The sequence below is a fragment of the Nicotiana tabacum genome, chromosome 14 (assembly GCF_000715075.1).
Source record: "Nicotiana tabacum cultivar K326 chromosome 14, ASM71507v2, whole genome shotgun sequence".
Classification (NCBI taxonomy): Eukaryota; Viridiplantae; Streptophyta; class Magnoliopsida; order Solanales; family Solanaceae; genus Nicotiana; species Nicotiana tabacum.
This window is the reverse complement of record NC_134093.1, coordinates 52,294,388-52,320,686: the sequence shown is the minus strand read 5'-3', so window position 1 is coordinate 52,320,686 and position 26,299 is coordinate 52,294,388. Positions and strand designations below refer to the sequence as shown.

Below are 26,299 nucleotides of genomic sequence, written 5' to 3'. Positions count from 1 at the left end.
ATATGTTGTCCCCACACGTAAAACCCGTAGCAAATAGATCAACAAGTCCTAATCCCTCAAGTCAAGGTTAACCCCGATACTTACCTAACTTCGCAACCAAATCAATGCTCAACTGTGCCTTTTCCTCTAGAATAAACTTCTAAACCAATCAAATCTAACCAAATATAGTTCAAATAATTCAAAATAAACTTTAGAAACTACCCACAAGTGAAAACAATTTAATCTTTAATGATTTTGGAAAATATCAACAAAAGTCAACCCCGGGCCCGCTTGGTCAAAACCCGATATTCAGACCAAAACCCAATTACCCATTCACCCCTGAGCCTGGTTGTGTGATTAGTTTCAAAATCCGGCCTCAATTTGATGTCTAAATCTCAATTTCTCAAAATTTTCAATTTCTACCTAAATCCCTAACTTCTACCACGAAGAAGTATACATTAAAGGGTAATATCAATGGGTATTTATAAAAATGCAAGGAAACAAGTTAAAATCTACTAACCTATAAAGTTGGGGTGAAAACCTTCTTCAAAATCTCCTCTAGGCTGAGCTCAAACATGAAAATGGTAAAAATGGAAAGAATCCCGATTTTTGGACTGTTTTAAATCACTGGCATCAAGCCCTCTTTGTGTTTGCGAAGGAATTGACGCGATCGCGAACCCCTCGGGCTCCAAACCAAACATGCACACAAGTATAATTACATCATACGAACATTCTTTCATGATCAAAACACCAAAATAATACCCAGAACTACAAAATGGACATCAAATGCATAAAATTTCCAAAGAAACTCAAGAGCTTCAAAATTCTCAGTCGAGCGTCCGAATCCTATCAAATAACCTCTGTTTTGCACCAAATTTTGTAGGCAAGTTTTAAATAGTAGAATGTACCTATACCAAGTACCATAACCTAAATAGAACCCGGAAGCAATAAATTCAACCTACGGTCAAATTTCAAAAATGTTTAGACCTTCAAATTACTAGATTTCAACAAATCAAGTCAATTTAAGTAAGCGACTTCCGATTTTAATTTTGGGCATACGCTCAAGTCCATAATCACAATACAGACCCACCGGGATCGTCAAAATATCGATCCAGGGTCATTTATACAAAATGTTGACTGTAGTAAACTCAAGTCATTTTAAAGCTAAAATTCATGTTTTCTTCAAATTTTCACATACAAGCTTTTCGGAAAAAGACATGGATTGTGCACACGAATTGAGAAACACTAAATGGATCTAAGCAATGCTTTGGAACACCAAAATAAGGGCTAGAACTCAAAAATGAGCTATTAGGTCATCACAGTGAGAATATTTCTAGATATGTTTCTTGTAGACCTACCGGGCTTGCCACCTGATAGGAAGACTGATTTTGGTATTGCATTTGTGCCGAGCAGTCAACCGACATCTATTCCACCATATCGCATGGGTCCAGCTGAGTTAAAGGAGCAGTTACAGAAGTTGTTCGACAAGGTATTTATCAAGCCGAGTGTTTCTCCGTGGGATGCACCAATGTTGTTTGTGATGAAGAAGGGAGGTTTCATGAGGATGTGCATTGATTATAGAAACTTTGTAACGACATGGTAGGTACTTTTGAGTATTAGCTTTCTTTTTATTATGATTTAAGACATTTCATAGTGCTATTTGATGATTATGACTTGCATGTGTAGTCAATGTTAATTTCTGGAAAGTCTAAATGTGAATCTTTAAAGAAAACTTGATCTTTGAACTTATAAATGGCTAGAGATTGCCACGGTCAACATTATTGGTAAACGACCTGATATTGGTGTTTTGACGATTCTGATAGGTTCATATGATAATTTGGAAATGTACACATATTTGGTTGGGGTCTCGGGGGACCTTAGGCCATTTCGGCACTTAATGTGGAAAGTTACAATTTTGAAGTTTGAACTATAAAGTTCATTGAGTTTCGGTATTTTATTCTTGATTTTAAATCTTATTTTAATAATTTGAGCTTACGAGTGGGTTCATAATATGTTATTATACTTGTGTTGATGTTCGGGTTGGACTTGAGGGGCTCATATGAGTTTCGGATGAGTTCAGGACAGATTTCTTGGCCATTGAATTGCTGGTGCTGCAGATCTCACATTCGCGAGGGTTTGTTTGCTAATGCGAGCATCGTATTTGCGAGTGTTATCTCGCATTTGCAATGCTGGGTAGGGACTGGGCAACTTCACATTTGCATAGCTTTGGGCATTTTTGCGAGGTTTTCGAGCTTCATAAATGCGAGCCTTATGTCGCAATTGCGACTATGGGAGTAAAGGGACAACTTAGCATATGCGAAGTTTTATTCGCTTTTGCAAGGGCTTGGTCCTTTGCAAACGTGAAGGCTTGGTCACATTTGCGACATCAGAGGGGATCACACAGTGTTTGCATTTGTGATCATCGCAATTGCGTACAAGAGTTCGCAATTGTGATATTTGCAGCTGGGTAAAAGTTTGGGATTTTAGGACTTAGCTTGTTTTGCTCTATTTTTGAGACCTAGGCAATTTTAGAAAGCAAATTCTACCAAACTTCATAGGTTAGTAATTTTATCTTTGTTTTTTGTTCACTTTTTTTAAAGCAAATATAGTACTAGGTTTTTCACCTAGTATCTATTATATTTATAATAACTCCCAAATTGGGTCCAAATTACAAAATGTTCAAATAAATCACACCAAATTAATACTAAGAAACCTATTTGTCCACTGCTACCAAATACAATGTAGGAGTAGTGTAATAAAAAAAATAAGGTAGTAATTTGAAGCGTCCAAATGTTGCCGATTCCACTGAATTCATACTCCAGTTGAAAACATGTTGTTGTAGCACCTATAAAGTTCTCACCAGGTGCCATTAGTTGCAATCCAAAGGAGTAGGTATGTATAAATCCACATGTTTTAATTTCGGATATCTTGTCATTGGTGTTGAAGATTTCCAGCAACATTGCTGGTGAAGGATGCTTGCATCTGCCTTTACTTTGATCAACAGTGTAGTGGTGTCTTCCAATTGTGTGCACATGTAGTAGGTAGTTGACCGTTATTGTTCCGTAATAGAAACGCTTGTTCTTCAATGGATCCTGTTGTGTAGAGGACTGTGTATTGCCTCTGTCGCAAATAGTGCTCCAGTTATAGTGTCTTTTGGCCCTGTGTAGCAGATGTATTCCAAGAGGCTGCCTGGTCGATGTATGTTGTCGAATGATCCCAAGATTGAGCATGATAACATGCTAATCCCACTGGGAGATAATACTACAACACACAAGCATTTAATACATCCTAAATTGGCATAGATTGAGCATATGTATAACAGTGAGAGTTGAGCTTGAGCTTCACTTGTTATGTGTTGTTGTTGATGTATGGACAGCAGTAAGATAACAGCTGTAGAAAGACAAGAAGAATTGTATTTGTGGAGAGCCAACCATATACAGCTGAGGTTATCCATTCTTGGAATCCTGTTCTTTTCCAGATGTGATCTTCTCTCCTAAATTAAAAGCTTTTTGAATGAGTTAAATTTGTTGGTACTTTTGTGTTGAGTTAGCAGAAACTGTGCACTCATTTTCATGCACAAGAAGTGTAGTGTAATACAGGTCATTTAATCTGGAGCCTTCCTCTTTGCTACCCTTATCCTAAGGTTCGGAGTATGGGCCTTGTCTAGGTTGATTATTCTCTGACATGTACTTGGTAATTCACTAAAGGAGTTAAAGGTTATTGTATCTGCGAAAGCAAAAACCAAGTTATTTAAATAGTCTGCCAGTCTATTGCCCTCCCCGAGTACATGTGGATAAATGACATTGAAGTTGTGCTTTAGTTCCTTGATCCTCTTCACCTCCTTTATGATACACCAAAGTATTTCCCATTGACCTTCTATTATTCTTTTCATCCCAAGTGAATCAGTCTCTATTATAAGTGGATGAATCTATTGATAAAAGGTCAGACCTACTGCAATTGTTTTTGCTTCTGGAACCATATTAGTTGTTTCTTCAATCGTTTTTTCCTTAGAAAAGATCAAGTCACCTTTGCAATTTCTCACACAGAAACCATAGGAGCTTTGTCCAGGATTTCCTTTGGATGCTCCGTCAGTATTGCATTTGAACCATCCTTCATAAGGTGAGTGCCAAGATACTCTCTTGGTAACAACATATGGTTTATATCCTTCCAGGAAAGCAATCATATCTGGCCATAGGGGTGGTATGTTTGCTAGCCAAGGATATATCATTCTTGCTAAGTTGTGCAATGTCTTATTCACCTCATGAATTACCCTATTGTAAGAGTTTGTTCCTACATGCTTCATTGTGTTTCTTCTCTTCCAAAGTTCCCAGGTTATCACTGCTGGAGCTGCCTGATATAGAGGTTTTAGTTTTAGACAGCAGTTAACATTCCACCAGATTCTTATAACTTGCTGAAACTGCACCAACTTATCTATTTTACCTGCTGCCTGTCCAAAGGATCTCCACACTCTAGTTGTTATAGAACTTGTTAAGAAAAGGTGTTGAATAGAGTCTGTCTCAGGTTGTAGACAACACCAACATTTGTAGCCATTCTTTCTCCACATGTCATCTGTTAAAACTTTTCCTTTCCATAGTTGCCAAAGAAAGAAAGAAATTTTGAATGGTAGTCCTTTAGTCCACAACATTTTATATTCATGTCTTGGATGTGCTCTGCGCCTCATTAATTGTCAAGCAGTAGTTACTGAGAACCTCTCTGAAGTAGCGGGCATCCATTTAGGAGTGTCCCATCCTTCATATGTATTTCCAATATGAAGTTCCTGACTGATGTGTGGTGCAATCTTTGCTGGAAAGGTATTCTCCAGCATTTGAAAATTCGAGTCATTCCCTTCTCTTAGCTCATTGGTATCAAAGTCTGGTGGCACAAGATGATATAGAGCACCTAGACCAGTCCAGTTTTCATGCCAAATGTTGATGGTTCCTTTGTTCAATTCCCATAGTATTTCATGCTCTACTTCTTCCCCTGCCTCCAATATTTTCCTCCAAACATGTGAGCCTTCCTTAAATTGGACAGTAGTGGGGAGTTCCTTTTTGCAGTACTTATTCCGCATGAAGTTGGCCCAAAGAGTTTTTGTTGTCCTTAAGTTCAACCAAAGTTTGGCAAATATTGCTCTTGAGACATCAAAAAGAGATCTGAATCCCAAACCACCTTCCTCCTTTGGTAAGCATAGGTTCTGCCATTTGCTACAGTGCCTACTTCAGCCCTCATCTTTGTTACTCCAGTAGAACCTAGCAAATGTTTTGTGTCGGTGTTCCAAGATATTGTCAGGTGGATCAAGCACTGAAAGTATGTGTGTTGGAATAATTTGTAGGACTGTTGAAATCAGTGTAGCTTTACCTCCATAAGAAAGTAGTTTACCCTTCCATGAGTGTAGCTGGTTCTTGACCTTTTTAATAAGGTCATTGTAATATTCTTTCTTTTGTAGAAGACTGGGCATCCCAGATACGTGAAAGGGAATTCTCCTTTGGTGAAGCCAGTGATATGTCCCACAATATTAACCAAATCTGCAGTAGTGTTTGCATACATATAATATGATGTTTTTGCCTTGTTGATCAGTTGGCCAGATGTCTTCTCATACTTGGATAGAAGCCCCACTATCTTCTGATGGGAGTAAGGATCAGCAGATGCGAAGATAATAGTGTCGTCAACATATGTTAGGTGATTCATGAGATATGGCCAAAATTAAGTAGAAATTACTTTCCCTCAAAATATGGGTTAAATCCATCTCCAAAATTGTCTTGTTATGCTCTCCAAGCCTCAAAAATTATTTAAATAAGCTCAAAATACTGAAATTAGGTATTAAATATCACTGTCAGGCCTCCTTGTTCGCGATCACACTCACCTAGCTTGCAATCGTAGGTCATAGAATGCCCATCATAATTTTACCTTCCGTGATCGCGAAGAGCAAACTTGCTCAACTCTTTCCTCACAGCCTCTATTATAATGATCATAACTTACTGAACAAAATTCTAAATTATAAACAGTTTGATTTTTGAAAAACTAAACACAAAGGGCTTTAACTTTTATTTTTGGATTATTTTCAAATTCCTTATAGATTGCAAGATATAAGTGATAGCAAAAAAATTCTTTTATGAGATCGCAAACAGTCCTTCAGCAAACGCGATTCACAAAACCAAAACTGCACTTTACTCTTCGCAAACGCGACCCATAGCTCAGCCATCGCAATGTACACTACTGTAGCTAAAAACCAACAGCTGAAAAGAGTGTAGAAATTATCCAAAATCACCCTAAAACTCACTGGAGCCCCTCGAGACCCCGTCAAATCATACAAATAAGTCCACATACCTCATTAAACTTTTGCAAAGGCTCAAAATGCCATAAATAACATGAAAATCAAGAATTGAAGGTCAAATAATTCTCTTAACTTTCTAACATTTCAACTTCACTGAATGCGTCCGAATCACACTTAGACATTCCGAATCACAACCAAACTTTGCACATAAGTTTCAATCAATTAAATGATCTTATCCAAAGTTCTAGAGCACCAAACAGAATCTAATAACATCAAAATCAACCTCCGGTCAAATCTATGAACTCTCTAATTCTTAGAATTGCCAACTTTCGATGAATATAGTCAAAATCTACTAGGAACATCTATCATTAAATCAAAACATATGAACATGTCCAAAATTACCATATGAAAGTTGATTCCGTCGTCGTTTAATCAAAAGTCAAATGTTGGTCAACTCAGCATAATGAGAATTACTCTTCCAAATCAATCTTGAACCTCTCGAACATCAAAATCATCTTTGGATGCAAGTTATATTGCATCATATTAAGATACTCAAAGTCTAAAACTGACGAATGAAATGCTAAAGCTCAAAGTGACCAATCGGGTCATTACAACATCCCTCTCACTGTCTTATCATGTAAATCTACACTTGAAATATGAGAAAATTTTGAATTAGCCTAGTCTTAGACACTATCTTATCTCGGAAAATTTTGACATTCGTACTACTAAATACAAATTATTGGTTTTGATTGAGCAAGATGAAAGCGACATTCCAACTCATATATGAAAAATATTGTGTTTTACAAAATTATATGGAAAATGACATTCCTACTACTACATACGAAATATAGGTATCTTATGTTCTCTGCAACTTTTCACATGTTAGCTTTTTATATTTTATTCATATCATTATAATGTGAATAATTTCTTTATTAACATGTAATTGCTCTTAAAATGGCAAGAAAACATTTATTAATACATGATGATAGTTATAGAAAGTAAGAAAGAGCATTATACTTAAAAGATCCTCCTACTAATGAAAGCAGTACTTAAAAATATATATTTTTAATACATACTGAGTATAGAAAGTAAAAAAGTATATTAAAATGAAAAGACTAACCTATCCCTCTCACGGTCTTACAGTGTAAATCTATGCTAAAAATATGAGAAAATTTTGAATTTTAAATTTTAAAATAGATTAGTTTGGTATTTTAAATTATTTGATCATTTTTTCGTAATCTAACAAGAAAACACATTAATTATGTACAAACTAAATCAGATTAATATAATGGTCATTTTGGTAACTAGGTACGTATTAGTTTATTCCCAAGAGGCTTTCACGAAAATGCACTTTAGCACCTTTTTGTTTCACCCACCCTTTGGCTATAAATACAAAGGTGTTGTCTCAAAATTTTCTCACACACAAAATAAATCATCATTCCCTCTTCTCTAGATTTTTTTAACAAAAGTAAGTATCAAGTGTAATCTGCTTCGATGAACTTCTATAATTTAAAATATTGCCAATACAGAATAGTGTATTCCGTTACAACTTGTTCCACATACAGAAAAATAATAAAGACCAAAAAGTCTTTCAAATCCTATATTGTTAAGCATGTCATCTCATTATTATAAACGAGTATCAAATAAGAGAGTATCATGAATTAATGTCAGGATTCAAACTTCATCAAGTCGGGATAGTACCTAACCCAACTCGCTAGGCGAAACAACTAACATAAAAGACAATCTAAACAAAAGTTCTTGAAATAAATAATGAAACAAGAACACAAAATTTAATCAAAACTACCTCAAGAACTGGAGTCACAAGTCATGAGCAACAAATAAATAAAATACAATATTGTTATGAAGAAAATTGTTACGACCCAAAATCTCAACCCATCGTGATGGCACCAATCACACTTGCTAGGCAAGTCGGATATAACTATAATGAACCAAGATAGCACAAATGACAAAATTTAACATAAGTATAAACTTTATCATAGCATAATGATACCAATCCAAGATACATCTCAAATAACTTGTGAATACAAAGTCATGAGCTCAAAAATAGAAAATACAAGTGTAACGACCCGGCCGGTCATTTCGAGGGTTATAGCCCTGTTTTCCCCATTTCTACTTCTTTTTGTGTTATTCAACTATATCAGGTTAGTTGGTTCGGGTCCGAAAGGAACTTGGAGTGAAATGAGACACTTAGTCTCATAATTGAAAATTTTAAGTTAGAAAAGTGGACCGGATATGGACCTATATGTAAACAAGCTCTAATTTGAATTTTGATGATTCTAATAGCTCCGTATTGTGATTTTGGACTTAGGAGCGTGTCCGAAATATTATTTGCAAGTCCGTAGAGGAATCAGGCTTGAAATGCTGAAAGTTTAATTTTTGAGAAGTTTGACCGGAGGTTTGACTTTTTGATATCGGGGTCGGAATCCGATTCTGAAAATTAGAATACCTCTGTTATGTCATTTATGACTTGTGTGCAAAATTTTAGGTCAATCGGACATGATTTGATAGGATCCAGAGTTGTTTGTAGAAATTAAAAATTTTAAAGTTCAATAGGCTTGAATTGGGGTGTAATTCATGGTTTTAGCGTTGTTTGAGGTGATTTGAGGGTTCGACTAATTCTGTATGATATTTTAGAACTTGTTAGTGTATTTGGTTAAGGTCCTGAGGGGCTCGAGTGAGTTTTGGATGGTTAACGGGTTGGATTTTGGACTTGGAACTCTGCTGGAATTTTTCTGATGTACCATCTAGTTTCCTTCATCGCGTTCACGAGTGGAGCCTCGTGTTTACGAAGAGGAACTGAGAGGCTGGCAATATTTACTCTTCGCGTTCGCGAAGAGACGATCGCGTTCGCGAAGGGTGGACTGGGTGTGCATCGCGAACGTGAGAGGTGTTACGCGTTCGCGAAGAAGAGAGGAAGCAGCTAAGGACTCCCAGGCAATTAGTCTACGCGTTCGCGTAAGGAGTGTCGCGTTCGCGTAGTGAGGGGGAAAGAAGCATCACGTTCGCGATGGGTAGAACGCGTTCGCGTAGAAGGCATTGAGGGAGAGGCATTTTGTGCTTCGCGAACGCGAGGGTCATTTTCAGTTTTTGGCGATTTGGAGCTCGGAAGTGAGGCGATTTTGGGTGTTTTTCAGAGAAAACAACGGGGTAAGTGTTCTTAACTCAATATTGGTTAAATTACCTGAATCCATGGTTGTTTTTATCATTTAATTGGTGAATTGAGTTGGAAAAAATTTGAGAACCCTCTTGGTTCAAAATTGAAGATTTGAGGGTCGAATTGGGGTCGGATTTTCGTAAAATTGGTATAGTTAGACTCGTGGTTGAATGAGTTTCCGGATTTTTATGAAAAATCATTATTTTCTTGTGGAATTAATTCCAATGAATTTAATTGACTAAAACAAATTATTTATGACCAGATTCGAGGCATTTAGGGACCAATTCACGAAGAAAGGACATTGTAGAATAAGAATTTCGCGGTTTGAGGTAATGGTTATAAATCTAGTCCTGAGGGTATGAAACCCCGGATTTTGTATCATTCTACTATTTTGAAGTGACGCACATGCTAGGTGACGGGCGTGTGGGTGTGCACTGTTGGGGATTGTGACTTGGTCCGTCCCGTAGCAACTATAAAGTTGCATATTTTATGGAAATTATATGATACTTATATGTTTTAGAAAGAATTTCTGTAAATTGGGCTGAATTTCATGTTTGGGCCTTGCGCCAAAGCTGTTTGGACGGCGGTCTCTATTTCCACGGCCGCAACCGCTTCTCAGGCCAGGAGAGGCACTTAGACTCCCGTCGCTCGCACACCCGAGCAGGTTATTCAGGGACTTCAGACACCGGAGGCACCATCAGCCCAACCGGTTGTTGTTGCTCAAGATTATGTGGTTCCTGCTATGACTGAGGATGATCAGTGTAGGTTGGAGAGGTTTGGGGACTTCAGCCACCACCTTTCAGTGGCACAGAGAGAGAGGATGCTCAGGACTTTTTGGACAGGTGTCAGAGGGTACTCCGTACTGCTGGTATTTTGGAGACTTGTGGGGTATCATTCACTACCTTTCAGTTTTCTAGGGCTGCAATCAGATGGTGGGAGACTTACGAGAGTCGCAGGCCTATTGGCGCAGCACCCCTTACTTGGCAGCAGTTCTCCATGGTCTTTTTGGAGAAGTTTATGCCTCGATCTTGCAAAGAGGAGCTGCACAGATAGTTTGAGCGGCTTCGCCAGGGTGATATGTCTGTGACACAGTATGAGATGCGGTTCTCTGAGTTGGCCCGTCATGCTATCTGGTTGGTTCCTACGGACAGGGAAAGGATCATGAGGTTTACTGATGGTCTCACTTATCAGCTACAGTTGCTCATGACTAGAGAGAGGGTTTCGGGTGCTACCTTTGATGAGGTTGTCGACATTGCTCGGCAGATTGAGATGGTTCGTGGTCAGGAGAGGGTTTAGAGGGAGGCCAAGAGGCCTCGTGGTCAGACTGGATTTAACGGTGCTCCTTTTGGGGGTCAGTTCCAGCACGGTAGAGGTCGTCATTTCAGACAGGCTCAGTCAGCTCGGCCATTTCATCGGGGTGCATCATCTGGCCAAGGTTCTCACAGTTTTTATCAGGGCCACTCATCACTTAGTGCCCTTCCAGTTCAGAGTTCGCCTTGTGCTCTACCTGTTCAGGGCTCTTCCATGCTAGGTTCTTCTACCAGTCATCCCGGTGCTAGGGGTTCCCTTCAGTTTCCGCCACTAGCACCAGGGAGTTGTTTTGAGTGTGGGGAGCTTGGACATATGTGGAGGCAATTTCCTCATCGTCATAGAGGTCTATCTCAGTATAGGAGTCAGCCTCCGACTACAGCACCAGTTACCTCACCACCCGCCCAGTCAGCTCGGGGTGGAGGTCAGTCAGCTAGGGGTCGCACTAGAGGGGAGGCAGATTAGGGGGTGGTCAGGCCCATTTCTATGCTCTCCCGGCCAGACCAGATACTATGATTACAGGTATTGTCTCAGTTTGTCACAGAGATGCTTCGGTATTATTTGACCCTGGTTCCACGTATTCATATGTTTCCTCGTATTTCGCCCATTTTCTAGACATGCCCTGTGAGTCCTTAGTTTCATCTGTACATGTATCTACTCCTGTGGGCGATACAATTATTATGGACAGCATATATCGGTCATGTATGGTTACTATTGGGGGTCTGGAGACCCAAGTGGACCTTTTGCTACTCAGTATGGTCGACTTTGATGTGATATTGGGTATGGATTGGTTATCTCCAAGTCATGTTGTTCTAGATTGTCACGCTAAGACGGTGACATTGGCTATGCCGGGAATTCCGAGGGTTGAGTGTAGCGGTTCTGTAGATTATGTACCAAGTAGGGTGATTTCATATTTGAAGGCTCAGCGCATGGTTGAGAAGGGTTGCCTATCTTATTTGGCTTTTGTGAGGGATGTTAGTGCAGAGACTCATGTCATTGATTCTTTTTCAGTGGTACGTGATTTTTCGGATGTGTTTCCTGCAAACCTACCGGGCATGCCACCTCATAGGGATATTGACTTTGGTATTGATTTGGTGCCGGGCACTCGGCCCATTTCTATTCCACCGTATCGTATGGCATCAGCGGAGTTGAAGGAATTGAAAGAAAAGCTTCATGAACTCCTTGATAAGGGGTTTATTCGGCCTAGTGTGTTACCTTGGGGTGCACCGGTTCTATTTGTGAAGAAAAAGGATGGTTCCATGAGAATGTGTATTGATTACAGGTAGTTGAACAAGGTCACAGTCAAGAACAAGTATCCTTTGCCTTGTATTGATGATTTATTCGACCAGCTTCAGTGAGCGAGGGTGTTCTCCAAGATTGATTTGAGGTTCGATTATCACCAGCTGAAGATTCGGGATTCAGATATTCTTAAAATAGCTTTCAGGATCCGATATGGCCATTATGAGTTCTTGGTGATGTCATTTGGGCTGACCAATGCCCCAACAGCGTTCATGCATTTGATGAACAGTGTATTCCAGCCCTATTTGGACTCATTCGTTGTTGTATTCATTGATGACATCCTGGTGTACTCTCGTAGCAAGGAGGAACACGCTCAGCATTTGAAGATTTTATTACAGAGATTGAGGGAGGAGAAGCTTTATGCGAAGTTCTCCAAATGTGAGTTTTGGTTCAGTTCAGTAGCATTCTTGGGGCACGTGGTGTCTAGTGAGGGTATTTAGGTGGACCCGAAGAAGATAGAGGCGGTGCAGAGTTGGACCAGACCGCCCTCAGTCACGGAGATTAGGAGCTTTCTTGGTTTGGCAGGTTACTACCGCCGCTTTGTGGAGGGATTTTCATATATTGCATCGCCCTTGACCAAATTGACCCAAAAGGGTGCTCCATTCAGGTGGTCGGATGAATGTGAGGAGAGCTTCCAGAAGCTCAAGACTGCTTTGACCACAGCTCCAGTGTTAGTTCTGCCAGCAGCTTCAGGTTCTTACATCGTGTATTATGATGCCTCGAGGATAGGCATTAATTGTGTTTTGATGCAGGAGGGTAGGGTGAATGCCTATGCCTCGCGCCAGTTGAAGACCCATAAGAAGAACTATCATGTCCATGATCTTGAGTTAGCAGCCATTGTTCACGCCTTGAAGCTTTGGCGTCATTATTTATATGGGGTTCATTGTGAGATCTATACTGATCACCGGAGTCTGCAGTATCTGTTAAAGCAGAAGGATCTTAATTTGCGTCAGCGGAGATGGTTGGAGCTTCTTAAGGACTATGATATCACTATCTTGTACCATCCGGGGAAGGCTAATGTAGTGGCCAATGCTTTGAGTCGCCGGGCAGAGAGTTTGGGGAGTTTAGCATATCTTCCAGTAGCAGAGAGACCTTTGGCATTGGATGTTCAGGCCTTAGCGGGCCAGCTTGTCAGATTGGATATTTCGGAGCCTAGTCGAGTATTGGCTTGTGTGGTCTCCAAGTCTTCTCTTTATGACCGTATCAGGGAGCATCAATATGATGACCCCCACTTGCTCGTTCTTCAGGACAGGGTTCGAAGAGGTGATGCTAGGGATGTGACTATTGGTGATGATGACATGCTGAGAATGCAGGGCCGGATATGTGTGCCTAATGTAGATGGGCTTCGAGAGTTGATTCTTGAGGAGGCCCACAACTCACGGTATTCCATCCATCCGGGTGCCGCGAAGATGTACCAGGATTTGAGGCAGCACTATTAGTACAGGCGGATGAAGAAGGATATAGTTGGGTTTGTGGCTCGGTGTCTCAACTGTCAGCAGGTTAAGTATGAGCATCAGAGATCGGGTGGCTTGCTTCAGATATTAGATATCCTAGAGTGGAAGTGGGAGCTGATCACCATGGACTTTGTAGTTGGGCTCCCATGGACTTGGAGGAAGTTCTATGCTATTTGGGTTATTGTGGATCGGCTGACCGAGTTCGCACACTTCATTCCAGTTGGTACTACTTACTCCTCAGAGCGGTTGGCTGAGATTTACATCTGAGAGATTGTTCGCCTACATGGTGTCCCAATTTCTATCATTTCAGATAGGGGCATTCAGTTTACATCGCAGTTTTGGAGGGCCGTGCAGCGAGAGTTGGGTACTCAGGTTGAGTTGAGCACAACCTTTCACCCTCAGACAGACGGACAATATGAGCGCACTATTCAGATAATGGAGGACATGCTACGCGCTTGCGTCATCAATTTTGGGGGTTCTTGTGACCAGTTTCTGCCGCTCGCGGAGTTTGCATATAACAATAGTTATCAGTCTAGTATTCAGATGACTCCGTATGAGGCTTTGTATGGGAGGAGGTGTAGATCTCCGGTTAGATGGTTTGAGTCGGGTGAGGCTAGGCTCTTAGGTACAGACTTGATTCAGGACGCACTAGATAAGGTGAAATTGATTCAGGAGCGGCTTCGTACGGCGCAATCTAGGCAGAAGCGCTACGCAGATAGGAAGGTCCATGATATGTCTTTTATGGTTGGGGAGAAGGTTTTGCTGAAGGTATCACCCATGAAGGGTGTTATGAGGTTTGGGAAGAGGGGCAAGTTGAGCCCCCGGTTCATTGGGCCTTTTGAGGTGCTCCAGAGGATTGGGGAGGTGGCTTATAAGCTTGCCTTGCCACCCAGCTTGTCGAGTGAGCATCAAGTGTTTCATGTTTCCATGCTCTGAAATTATATTGGAGATCCGTCCCATGTTTTGGATTTCATCACGGTTCATTTGGAGGGTGATATGACTTATGATGTGGAGCCGGTGGCTATTTTGGATCGGTAGGTTCGAAGGTTGAGGTCATAGGATATAGCTTCAGCGAAGTTGCAATGGAGAGGTCAGCCTGTGGAGGAGGCCACCTGGGAGACCGAGCAGGAGATGCGGAGCAGATATCCACGCCTATTCGAGACTCCAGGTATGTTCCTAGACCCGTTCGAGGACGAACGGATGTTTAAGAGGGGGAGGATGTAATGATCCGGCCGGTCGTTTCGAGGGTTATAGCCCTGTTTTCCCCATTTCTATATTCTAAGACCTCGAAAAGCACCATTTATCATTCCTCGACTTGCGTGCGTAGTCCGTAAATGTTTCCAAAAAGTTTTCATGTGAAAAATAGATTTAAATGTGAAATAGAGCTTTAAAACTCAACTGAGTTGATTTTGGTCAATATTTTCAGCAAACACACTTGGATCAGTGTTTTGACAGTTTCGGTCACTCCGTATCGTGATTTGGGACTTAGGCGTATGCCCGGGATTTAATTTGGAAGTCCTGGCTCAAGCTATGACCATTTAACGAAACTAGCAATTTAAAGGCTAAAGACTAGCAAGTTTGACCACGGGGGTTACTTTTTGATATCAGAGCCGGAATCTGATTCTGAAAATTTGAATAGCTCTGTTATGTCATTTATGACTTGTGTGCAAAATTTGAAGTCATTCCGGATTCATTTATTATGTTTTGGCACAAGATTTGCAAATTGAAAAGTTTAAAACTCAAAAGTTCGAATCGAGGTGTGAATTGAAATTTTGATATTGTTTGGCGTGAATTAAAACCCCGAGTAAGTCCGTATTATATTTTTGGACTTGTTGGTATATTCGGACGGGGTCCCTAGTACCCCGAGTGTGATTCGAATCGAAATCTGAACAAGAATTGGACTTAAGCAAAACTCTGAAATTTGGCCTTCTGGTGTGTAATCGCACATGCAGATGTTTGACCGTAGGTGCGAGCTCGCAGAAGCGAGCCTTCGATCTTAGATGCGCCCGGGCGTGGCTGGGCAAAAGTCCACAGGTGCGGAAACCTGCACGCACCCACGCGTCCGCAGAAGTGGACACAATAATCGCAGAAGCGGAGGTCAGCGCAGGTGCGCATTTTTCCTCCGCATGTGCGAGGCTTCGCTTGGCAGCCCCATTTTGCAGATGTGAGATTTTTCTCGCAGATGCAATCTCGCATGTGCGAGCCCAGGCACCACAGGTGCGGAAATGCTTGGGCAGTGTATATATCGAAGAGTCTGATATTATTTTTACATTTTGGTCATTTTGAGCTCGGTTAAGGCGATATTTTGGGCGATTTTCACGGGAAACATTGAGGTAAGTGTTGCTTATCCTATATTGATTATATTTCATGATTCCATTCTCATTTATATCATGAATCCGTGAATTTATGGAAGAAAAATCAGATTTTTCTAAAATCTTCCAAAAATGAGAAATTTAGATTTGAAGGTCCATTTGATATCGTAATTGAATAAATTTTGTATGGTTGAACTTGTAGCGAAATAGTGTTCGGATTTTGCGAGTTTTTATGGGATTTGAGACGTGGGTCCCACTGTCGAATATTTTAATTTATTTCGAAATTTTATCCGAAAAATTAGTAAATTCATATGGAATTAATTCTTATGATTCGTATTGAGTATATTGAATTTTTTATGAATAGATTTTATGCTTTTGGAGACAAATTTAAAAGAAAAAGTTGCGGTCGAGTAATTGATTAGAATTTGCAAAGCGAGGTAAGTGTCGTGGTTAACCTTGACTTGAGGAAATAGAACCCTCAAATTATTTATTATGTGAATTGCATGTGAACGACGTATAGGCAAGGTGACAAGTGTTTATACGTCGTCAAAATAATTATTTGCATAATTACTTGAAAAATCATAAATCGTTTTAAATCATGAATTAATTATTATAATAACTCTTTCTCTCCTATCCTTTGTCAAATATTAATTCTTGAATTCCTGCATTAATTGTTACATGCTATTTGAATTATGTGTCTTAATTGTTATTTGACATTTAGCATATTAAATATTAAACGGCCTATTTTCTCACTGATTTCCTTAATAATTTGCTATTTGTCATTGTTTGTTTCATAATTAAATCATAATTATTGTATGTTGGTTTTTTTTATAATTTTATATTAATTGTTGCAACAGAATTGATTATAATGAATATATTGGAGGATCGGGTTGCACGCCGCAACAGAATTAATTATAATGAATATATTGGAGGATCGGGTTGCACGCCGCAACAGACTTATTAAAAGTCCATATTGGAGGATTGGGTTGCACGTCGCAACAAACTTGTTTAAAAGATCGGATTGCACGCCGCAATAGACTTATTTAAAAGTCATTATATATATTTGATTAAAAATAATTATATGAGAGGATTGAAAATAAATATATTGTGAGAGCAGGTTGCACGGTGCAACAGAATTGAATGTGAATATATTATGAGAGCGGGTTGCACGCTGCAACAGAATTGATGGAAATGATAATTGGTTATGACTGCTGAGTTGGCTTCAATTATTATAAATGAGTTAGCTGATTTATTTTTATTATTGTTGTTGTTACTAATATTGCGTACGGGTAATGTAAGTGACCCGCCTTAGCCTCGTCACTACTTCGTCGAGGTTAGGCTCAGCACTTACCAGTACATGGGGTCGGTTATACTAATACTACACTCTGCACTTTTTCTGCAGATTTCGGAGTTGGTCTCAGCGGCGTGCCATAAACTTGCTCGGATTTCAGCTACTCGGAAGAGACTTAAGATATAACTGCATGGCGTCCGCATTTGTTCTTTGTTATTAAGAAATTTAAAAATTATTTTAAAAATAGATAATATTATTCTAGTGTTGTCTTGCGTAGCAAGTGAAATGTTAGGCGCCATCACGGTCCGAAGGAGGGAATTTCGGGTCGTGACACATGGCATCTTGGTTGTGACTGCCAAGACTGTTTGGAAGACTCAATTGGAGAACCTGATGAACACTACCTGCATCATTGGGAAAGATTTGACCTCAATGAAACCACACGTGAAACCAAGAAAAAAGGGAAAACTACAAAAAAAGAAACGGTGTCTGAAACCTTTTGGACAAGGTTTTATATAGAATAGGGTACATATTAATTTTTTCAAGGGAAGAAGATGATGGAAATGACTCAGACATATTTAGTAAACAATTTCTCCCTCCGAAAGGATGGGCTTGCTCGGATACCACAGTACAAAGAACAAAGCAAGAGACTCTAAGAAAGCAAACTAAATCATAGATATGAAAGTTTCCCTACAAAGGGGATGGCTTCAACAACCTATAAGGGACGGCTTGCCATGCTACACAAACAGTTAATTTACTTATAGTTGTAAGAGTTTTCCTACAAAGGGGCTGGCTTCAACAACCCATAAGGGACGGCTTGCCAAGCTACACAACTCAGAAAAGTTTTGTACTATAACCAACTTTAGCTGTTATAACTCAAAAAACTTTCGTACTACAATAAGCTAACTTTCTTAGAGTATTCTTACTCTAATTTCATACATGGACCGTCCTTTACATCCATTCGAAGGAAAGAACAAGAGGAAAATTTAGAAGAAACTCATGTGTAATATATCACAAAGATTTACAAAGGTTACAAGATGATTTTACAATTACTACATTGCCTCCTTTATATAGAGATATGTGTTTATTATGAGACAAACTTATAATATAAAATAAACATATCTTACATGGAAAACCTATCTACAAGTGAGTCCCTTTAAACATGTGAAGGACCTTAGGTCAAGAAACTAATATACACTAAAAAGCTCTTGAAAACATGTGAAAGAGGTGAATATACATGGTGTAGCGTACAGAAGCATGTGGAATCATGTGAAAGCATGAGAAAGTTGGGTACTCCATGTGACAAAGCATGTGGAAGCATGTGAAAGTAGGGCCCGGATAATATGGAAATATGTGGAATTTTGTCTTGGTATGGGTAGATAATTTTTTAGGTTTTTTGGTAGGTAACGTGGGATTAGGGTGAGATAAGCAGGGGTTTAGATGATTATCCTGCGTTGATTTTCCATCTTTTTCTTCTAGGCATCTTTTCAAAGACCTTGTGTAGTAACGCCCTAAGCTTGACGATCCTACTTCGCTGTGTTCTTTCTCCTTTGGAATGAGAGATACAATTCGTAACTTTATTCTGGAGATGTCTTGAGTGATATTTTCTCAAATGACTTGGTATGGTGTCTGGTATTCCTTTGCTGCTTCTCTGACTCTTTCCTAGTGAGGATGGGTGTTGGCATAATTCCAACTCGCCCAATCTTTTGGCCATATCTCTCTTGGAATAGACCAATTTTGCTGAAAGATAATTCTTTGTTCTTAACTATATTCTTCTTCCATGGATAAAATGGACATGGGAAATTTCCACCAAAAGGATACTACTTCTTGCGCCTAGACTTTTCCATTAATAATCTCCATTGGCCTGTGGAACATGAATACGTTTTCTTTGCAGGAATCATTGAAATAATTCATCTGTATCTCTGAGGCTTGAACCATAATAAAAACACTTTCAGAGCAGGTTCAATGTTGTCAAAATTCTTGGGGACGTTGCACTTGAATTCTATGAAAATATAATACTGATGGCATAAGTACCAGAAAAACCATAAAAATTCCTGTGGAAAATCCTTGACTTGTGCTATGAATATATGGGAGAATGGATATTCTGGATTGATCCGCATGGCTTGAGAATGGGTCCTTCATGTTGCCAGAAAACCTGGAGCTCATAATAGGTTCTTCATTCAATTATGATTGATGGATCAAAATGATCAATGAGGTTGAACAACTCCGGTGGATGATCCGTTGGCATCAATGAACTTGATCCTGATACATTTGAAAACATGAAAATGTGGTTGATTAGCTTTGTCTTTGATTTCATCTTCTTGGGGAAAATCTCTTTGAGAATTCTTCAAGTCGATGCAGAAAATCTACGAGGATATTATCCTTTCCTTTCAGGTACTTGACTTGAAACTTGCATGGAGAGAACCACTTGGCCCATTTGAGAATGTGAGGATTAGGAATAATTTTTCCATTTATCTGGATCATCTTCGGAAAGGACTTCATATCCACTTTTATCATAAATGTTGTATGAATCAGGAAAAAATTGAATTTCTTGATTCCACGTCACTGCAAGAATTTCCTTGAAAGTGGAGTAATAATGTTGCTCGGCATCTTTGAACTTTCCGCTGGCATATCCACATATTTTCATCTGGCCATCTTTTTCTTCAAATAGAACGACACTCCAATATTAATTGTTGGCATCGGTTTGCAGTATCTTCTTACCTTCTGAAGGGATGTAGAGGGACTTGACATCTTTAGATATCTCCTTTATTTTTCCGACTGCTTCATCTTGTTCTTTACCCCATGACAGAGCATTCTTCTTGAGCATCTTTGTGAGAGGATAAATGTATGTAGAGATATTTGGGATGAAATCTCTTACATAATTTACTACGCCCAAGAACTATTGGATCTTCTTTGTTGTGAGGCTGGTATTTAGAAATTTGAGCACTTCCAGACATATATGTGGTCCTGGATTGTATGCACCTTGGACAAAATGCATTCCGAGAAAATCAATCTCTTTTTGAACAAGAACCATTTTGTTTTGTTGAAAGCATGATCCCATACTATGTTACTAATGCATCAAATTGATGACGCAAGTTCATAATTTCCTCCAATGTATTGCTAAATAATAGGATGTCATCAATGTAAACTAAAGAGGTATGGAGTATGGGCTGGAATATTTTTATCATGGATTTTTGAAACAAGAAGGGTGCAGTTTTTAATCGGAAAGGCATGACTTTCCATCAGGGATGCAGAATCCTATTTTGGCTTTTTCTTCGGGGTGGATTCCCAATTGTAAAAATCCACATTTAAGATCAAACATGGAAAAATATTTGTCCTTGGCTAAGTGGGAGAAAAAAGTGAGTTTATTTGGGATATGAAATTTATCATCTTGGAGGAAGTGGTTAAGTGGCTGGTTGTTAATGACTAACCTGAGTTTTTCTCCCTTTTGCTCAGCTATTTTGTTGACATAAAATGCTTCGCTTGCCTATTGTGAATTTGATAGCTCTATCAGATCAAATTCCAATAATTCTTTGCATTCTTTATTTGCAAGATGAAGATGATCTGGATTCTTACCTGAATGACTATTTTTGTTGGATTGATGTTTTCGTTCTTCTTGAAGGGGATCTTGATAAAAAACTCTTTGTTCATCCATAACGGGCTTTTCCTTTCTTCATAAACTCCTCGTGGGATTCAGCACATGAATGCTCAATGAGATTTTGTTCATTCTCCTTGATTTATTCATCGTTGGTGATTTGGAATAGCTTTGGAATCTTAGAATAAGGTTTAAACTGCTTCATAAAGGTTATCCCGTTAGCCCTGATCTGGAGTTGATCTTTTAGTTGTCTGAAAATGTCAAATCCAATAATAAGGTCTTTTCCAGGTACATAAGATCCTATCATCTTGGTTTTGTACTTCAATGCTGGAAAAAAATCAATTGTAACCGGGTGCTTTGTTATGACGGTGGTAGTCGGGATCCTATTTTGATGCAATCTTCAAATTTTTAAAGCGCGACACCCATTGATCTTCAGGGAGAACAACAAAATTCATGAGTGAACAAACAACTCCAGTGCCAATGAAAGCAATAACTCGAGTTGGTTTATCCCATTTGGATTTGGATGGATAAACCTTGAGTTCCACCTAATAGATGACTACAAGGGCGTTGATCACCTCTCGGGCTTTAGCTACTAGTTCTAAAATTTGGTAGTGGTCATCACCATGATCTTTGTATATATCAAGAAATAATAAAGTTTCTTCAGTGGGTTCGTCATCCATAGAGAATATGGACTCGAGGTCCTCTTCTTCTCTAAGATGTATGCTAGTGTAATCTTCAATCTCTTCAAGGAGTTTGACAGACCTTCTCGATTGGGGACAGTTTCATGCGAAATGTCCAATCTTGTGGCAAATAAAGCATCTTTATGAAAATTTCATGGCCTCATTCGTCTGAAGTATTTTGTGTGTTGCTTAGACCTTGATTTCCCATATGAAATTCTTGGCCATCTGAACCTCTTGAATCCTTTCCGTCGCCCAGATATGTGGCAAGAACATCCTGATCCGGTGATCATATCGGATCCATGACATGCATTGTCAAGCTCTAAAATGTGTTGGATAATTTATTTTAGGGCAGAGCGCTTCGTACAAATGTCCTCCAATGTAACAAAAATAGCTTGCCTGATGTAGCCGACTTGTGGGATTGTTATTGATTGAAACGTTTCTTCAATGATAGTCATGGTTCAGCTTGCCAACAACTTTGGAAGAGAAGAAACAAAGGCTTGCTTTTAGTTGGATGTCTCTGCCAATCTCAAAGTATATCTTCAACATTTTTTGAAAATGATTGTCAATATCGTTTCTATCAAATGACACACTTCATCTCGAAGAGTTGTCTTCGCATTTTTTCTTGTGTTTGGGCAGTATCTCCACAGAAAACTTCATGTAGGATTCTGATGTTGAAGGAAAAATCCTGGGAAGTAATAAAACTATTTTTTTCTTGAATCCCAAGTGATTTCCACCAATCTTTGAGGATTCCTGAGAACCGTGAAGTGAGTTCTAACAAGATATACTTTTCTCGTTCCACCAAATTTTTGGTTACCATCCAAGTATAGAAGTCTTGGATCCTTTGAGGCCATTTTTCCACCTTGACATCATCTAAGGTGAAAGTGTGGAAGCCAGTTCCAACTGGTTTCGACTCCATGGGCTCATATCTTCTTTCTGGGATTGGTTTATTCGTCATGCCTTCTTGATCCTCATCTACCTCAGATATTTCAGGGTCTCTTGGTTGGTTTACAAATATTGGGGGATCGTCTTCTTCAGAAGTGTTTGTTGTGGATTCATTGTTTGATTGAAAGCCATCTTACATTGTATGATCGTTGTCACACCCTAACCACGGGGAGAGTGACCGGCGCTCAACCGAGTGAACCCGGTCGAGCAAGCCTATTAGACGCTTTCTACCCAACTCACTTATGATCAGGAGGAGGCATGTTTTCATTAATTAAACAATAGGAAGAGCATGTAAATATTACTAAATCATTTCATTAGTTATGTCATCGTTAAGTTTCAAAATACACACATTCTTATGATTGAGAGAAACAAGAGTCTAAAATACAACATAAACCGTTGACCTTTCAACAATCCATATACAACCCACATAGTGTCTATGGAGCCTCTAAATAGATACAAAAGTACTACAAAAGTGCCGGCAACAAGTCTCTGGCTATACCTCAAGTATAATACATAAGGGACAAAAGATGCATAACACCCGAAATGAAATGGGGCTCACCAAGACTGCTGGGAGGAGGATGTACAGCTAATGCTGATCAACACTACCTGCTAGGGAACCACTTGTATCCATTTAAGACGCAGCGCCCCCAGTAAAAGGGACGTTAGTACCATCAAATGGTACTAGTATCTATAACTAAACATCATCTCATTAGAATGAACAATAATATGAGGGGGGGAGGGTACAACCATGAGTTCAATAAAAGCTTCAAACAATACTAAAACATCAAGTAAGGATCACATAAGTTCTTAAGTCAATTTCCATATTATTAGGTTGGGGAATCTTTAGTTCTGATATGCCACAATCCACACTACCACCATTTTCTTACATGGAGTCCGATCTCGATCCGATCGGCTAGGTCATCTTATTTGAGACATCAACCATATCCACAATTTCAATCATCATTTCCAGCACAATTACCACCATGTGTGTGGCATGGCATCCGATCACAGCCCGATCGGCTAGGCCATCTCACCCGAGACATCCACCATATCCACAATTTCAATCAATCATCTCACTTCATATTTCTTTCCCATCTTTCAATACGTTAGAATGAGTGGACTCATTTATAAAGTCATTCTTGGCACTTGGACGTATTTCACAATTCAAGTTGTCTCTTTTTTCTCATTCAGATATCATTATCATCAGCAACAATCAGGCCTATCATGTAAGGCATTAGTACACGTATGGGCAAACTTAGACAATCCTAAGCACATAGAGGCTTTTCATACAATTTGGCATAACAACCTTTATTCAATTTTGACATGAAATATTAACCTTTCTTAACACATATTCCATATTTTTAAACACATCCTTAAATGGCAAGATGACATAATAAGCATTCAAAATAAATATTGAACATATATCATTCAACACAATACATTAGGAATAGTCAATTCTAACATGATCAATTTGGGGACTTACACCAGCTGCACGGACACCGAGGGATTCGATTCTAAGAATAATGGGTTTTAGTAATATATACCTAAATTGAGCTTCCTTAAACTCTACAACATTCCGGAACTCTTAGCAACTTCAATCTATTTTAGCAACATAACAAATTGAACCAGAAATTAGGAAAACGATCATGGTTCTAGTTCATTTGGGTATTTTATCAACCACTAAGCATGTATTAAGGTTTCAAGACCCTTTCTATAGAGGATTCCATCATCCCACAATCCATCCTTAACCATTTTTAGCTCATAATCTTCCTACACTCTTTTATAACACATGCATGCAAGATAAACTACTCCCAAACCCATGAACCATATTACTAATTATCCCTTTCTAGTTGATTTTCGAAATTAATGGCTAGGGTATAGATTCTTACCTTTAGGACGAAGACCTTGCGAGCTTTCCTTTAGGAATTTCAAGGCTTGACCAAGATTTGATGAGCAATATGGCTAGGTCTCCTCTTTCTCTCTCTAAGATACCCTCACCACTCTCTAAAACATCAGATAAAATCAGCCAAAATAACCCCCAAATGGCTTTTATAAAAATGTGGTCGAGCAACATTTTCCAGGACTTAATTTTTTCGAAATCAGGTCTGCGGTCGAAGACCGTACCGCATAGTCAATTTGCGGTCCACAAAATGGCCATGAAAAGTGACGCTCAGAAACTAAGGCAGTTTGTGGCTGATCTGCGGTCCGCATACCAGTTCTGCTTTAAGGGTTGGGTGAAAGAAATTGGATTTTGTGAGGTAATAGAAAAAGTAGAAAAGGTGTAGTCCAATTTTGGTGGGGAATATTCTTGTGGAAATATTAGGAAGAAGGTAGGTTTTGAAGGGAAAACTAGGGTTTTTTTTTATTCAAAGCGGTCATTTCTCAAAAGTTGAATTTGTTTCTCAATGAAAATCATCTCCTTTTGTTGTTGTTGTTGGAAGAATTGGAGAAGGGAAGTTCCTGGCGGACAAATCTCATATTGTAAATTTGCCAACTTTAGTTCCAGGGCTTTAATTAGTCCTGCATGGTGAGACGAAGTCTGTTTCACCTTTTTCTCAATTGTTTCCACTTTTCTCAACATCTTGTTTTGTGTATGGGCTACATTTTGTATGGTGCTGCCAAAATTGTTCAGCACTTTGTTTGACATATTGAATTTTCTGATTGCCGGTTTATTGTTGCTTTGATATCACTTGTTGGAGTTTCTCTCCAGTAGGTAGCACAATAGTTTTTTTGGTGATTTTTGGAGCATGGCTAATACCTGCCTTTTCGGGTATGAATGGAGCTTGAATGGCTTAATATCAATATTTGTGGTTGTGTGGACTTTGGGGTATTTTGAGTTGATGGAGTTTTAGTTTTGTTGGCCTTTTGGACTCTGGGCATTATGAGCTGATGGTTGTTTGGGTTTGGGTTTTATTTCACTGTCTTCCCAGCTTGGAGTGAATGTTTCTGGTAATTTTGGTCATTCCTGGGGTTTGTAACTGACAAGAAATTCATATTTACCTGGGTGGCTTAATGAGCTAATTGAAGGATCTTTATTTTCAAATTTGGCTCGAAATTGTTTTTCAGTGGTTTTTCCCTTTTCCTTGGTTTCGGGTTTGGTTTCATTGAGGCCAAATCATTCCCAATGATGTAGATAGTGTTCATCAAATTCTCCAATTGAGCCTTCCAAATAGTCTTGGCAGTCACAACTAATATCCCATGGGCAGTGTCCCGTGAATGGGGCATTTGAACGACCAAAATCCTTTACCCTCTTTATTGAAATGTTGGCACCAGTCATGTTCTTCCATGATAGTTTGTATAATCCAGAAGGGTTCGCTTTCAGGGTCAGGGTCTGTATCTTTGGGTTGGATCAATTGGCAAGAAAAAATGGTTTTATTGGGGTTATTGAGATGGGAATGGTCAAAGTTTATGGAAACCATTTTGTCATTTCTTTTGGTAAAGGTTGGCTCACCAGATTGTAAAGATTCTTATGGTTCCCTTAACTTTTCATAATTTGTGATCCAGTAATCAGGAAGGATTTTGACGAGCTCATCTCTGGAAATTTGTCTGGGTATTTTTGTGCACATGGTGTTTCCTTTGGTAGCATCAATATTTGAGAGTAAAGCATTTTCTCCTCCGGGAAGGCAGAGATATATGGCATGATTTTGGACCCGCGATGTCATTTGGTGATGAAGAGTGGTTTGGATAGCATCTTTGGCTTACGGGGCTCCCTGGATTTGCAATTGGATTTTTAATGCTTCGGTTAAGTATGGGTCATAAAAGAACATGTTGAAATTTGGAAAAATAGTTACGAAGACAGTCTCAACAATCAAGGTAACTTATGCAGTACCTAAATTTGCATGTTGGTACTCATAGTATCTTGTATCCAGATGAGAGAGGCGAGCAACAACAAGTTAACCTTTTCTATTATGATATGTTAATGCGATTCAGATAGCACCAAAATGAATATGGGTAAAAACATGATTTATCCATTGCGCGTAAAAATCATCTGGGATT

The 26,299-nt window shown here is 39.2% G+C and overlaps 1 protein-coding gene across 1 annotated transcript; it reads right to left on the bottom strand.

Annotated features, from left to right (window-relative positions):
* Nucleotides 1–4,666: 4,666 nt before the first annotated feature.
* LOC142168948 (uncharacterized) lies at nt 4,667–5,664 on the bottom strand. The gene is made up of 2 exons (XM_075230125.1): nt 5,335–5,664; nt 4,667–5,170 (listed from the first exon to the last, which is right to left on the bottom strand). The coding sequence occupies exons 1-2, from the start codon at nt 5,662–5,664 to the stop codon at nt 4,667–4,669; spliced, it is 834 nt and encodes a 277-aa protein (XP_075086226.1).
* Nucleotides 5,665–26,299: the final 20,635 nt, after the last annotated feature.

Coding starts and splice junctions, on each gene's coding strand:
- LOC142168948 (XM_075230125.1), bottom strand. CDS start 5,664: ATGAATCACCTAACATATGTTGACGACACTATTATCTTCGCATCTGCT. Junction 5,171..5,334: donor TAAACTACTTTCTTATGGAG/GTAAAGCTACAC, acceptor AGCAAATGGCAG/AACCTATGCTTACCAAAGGA.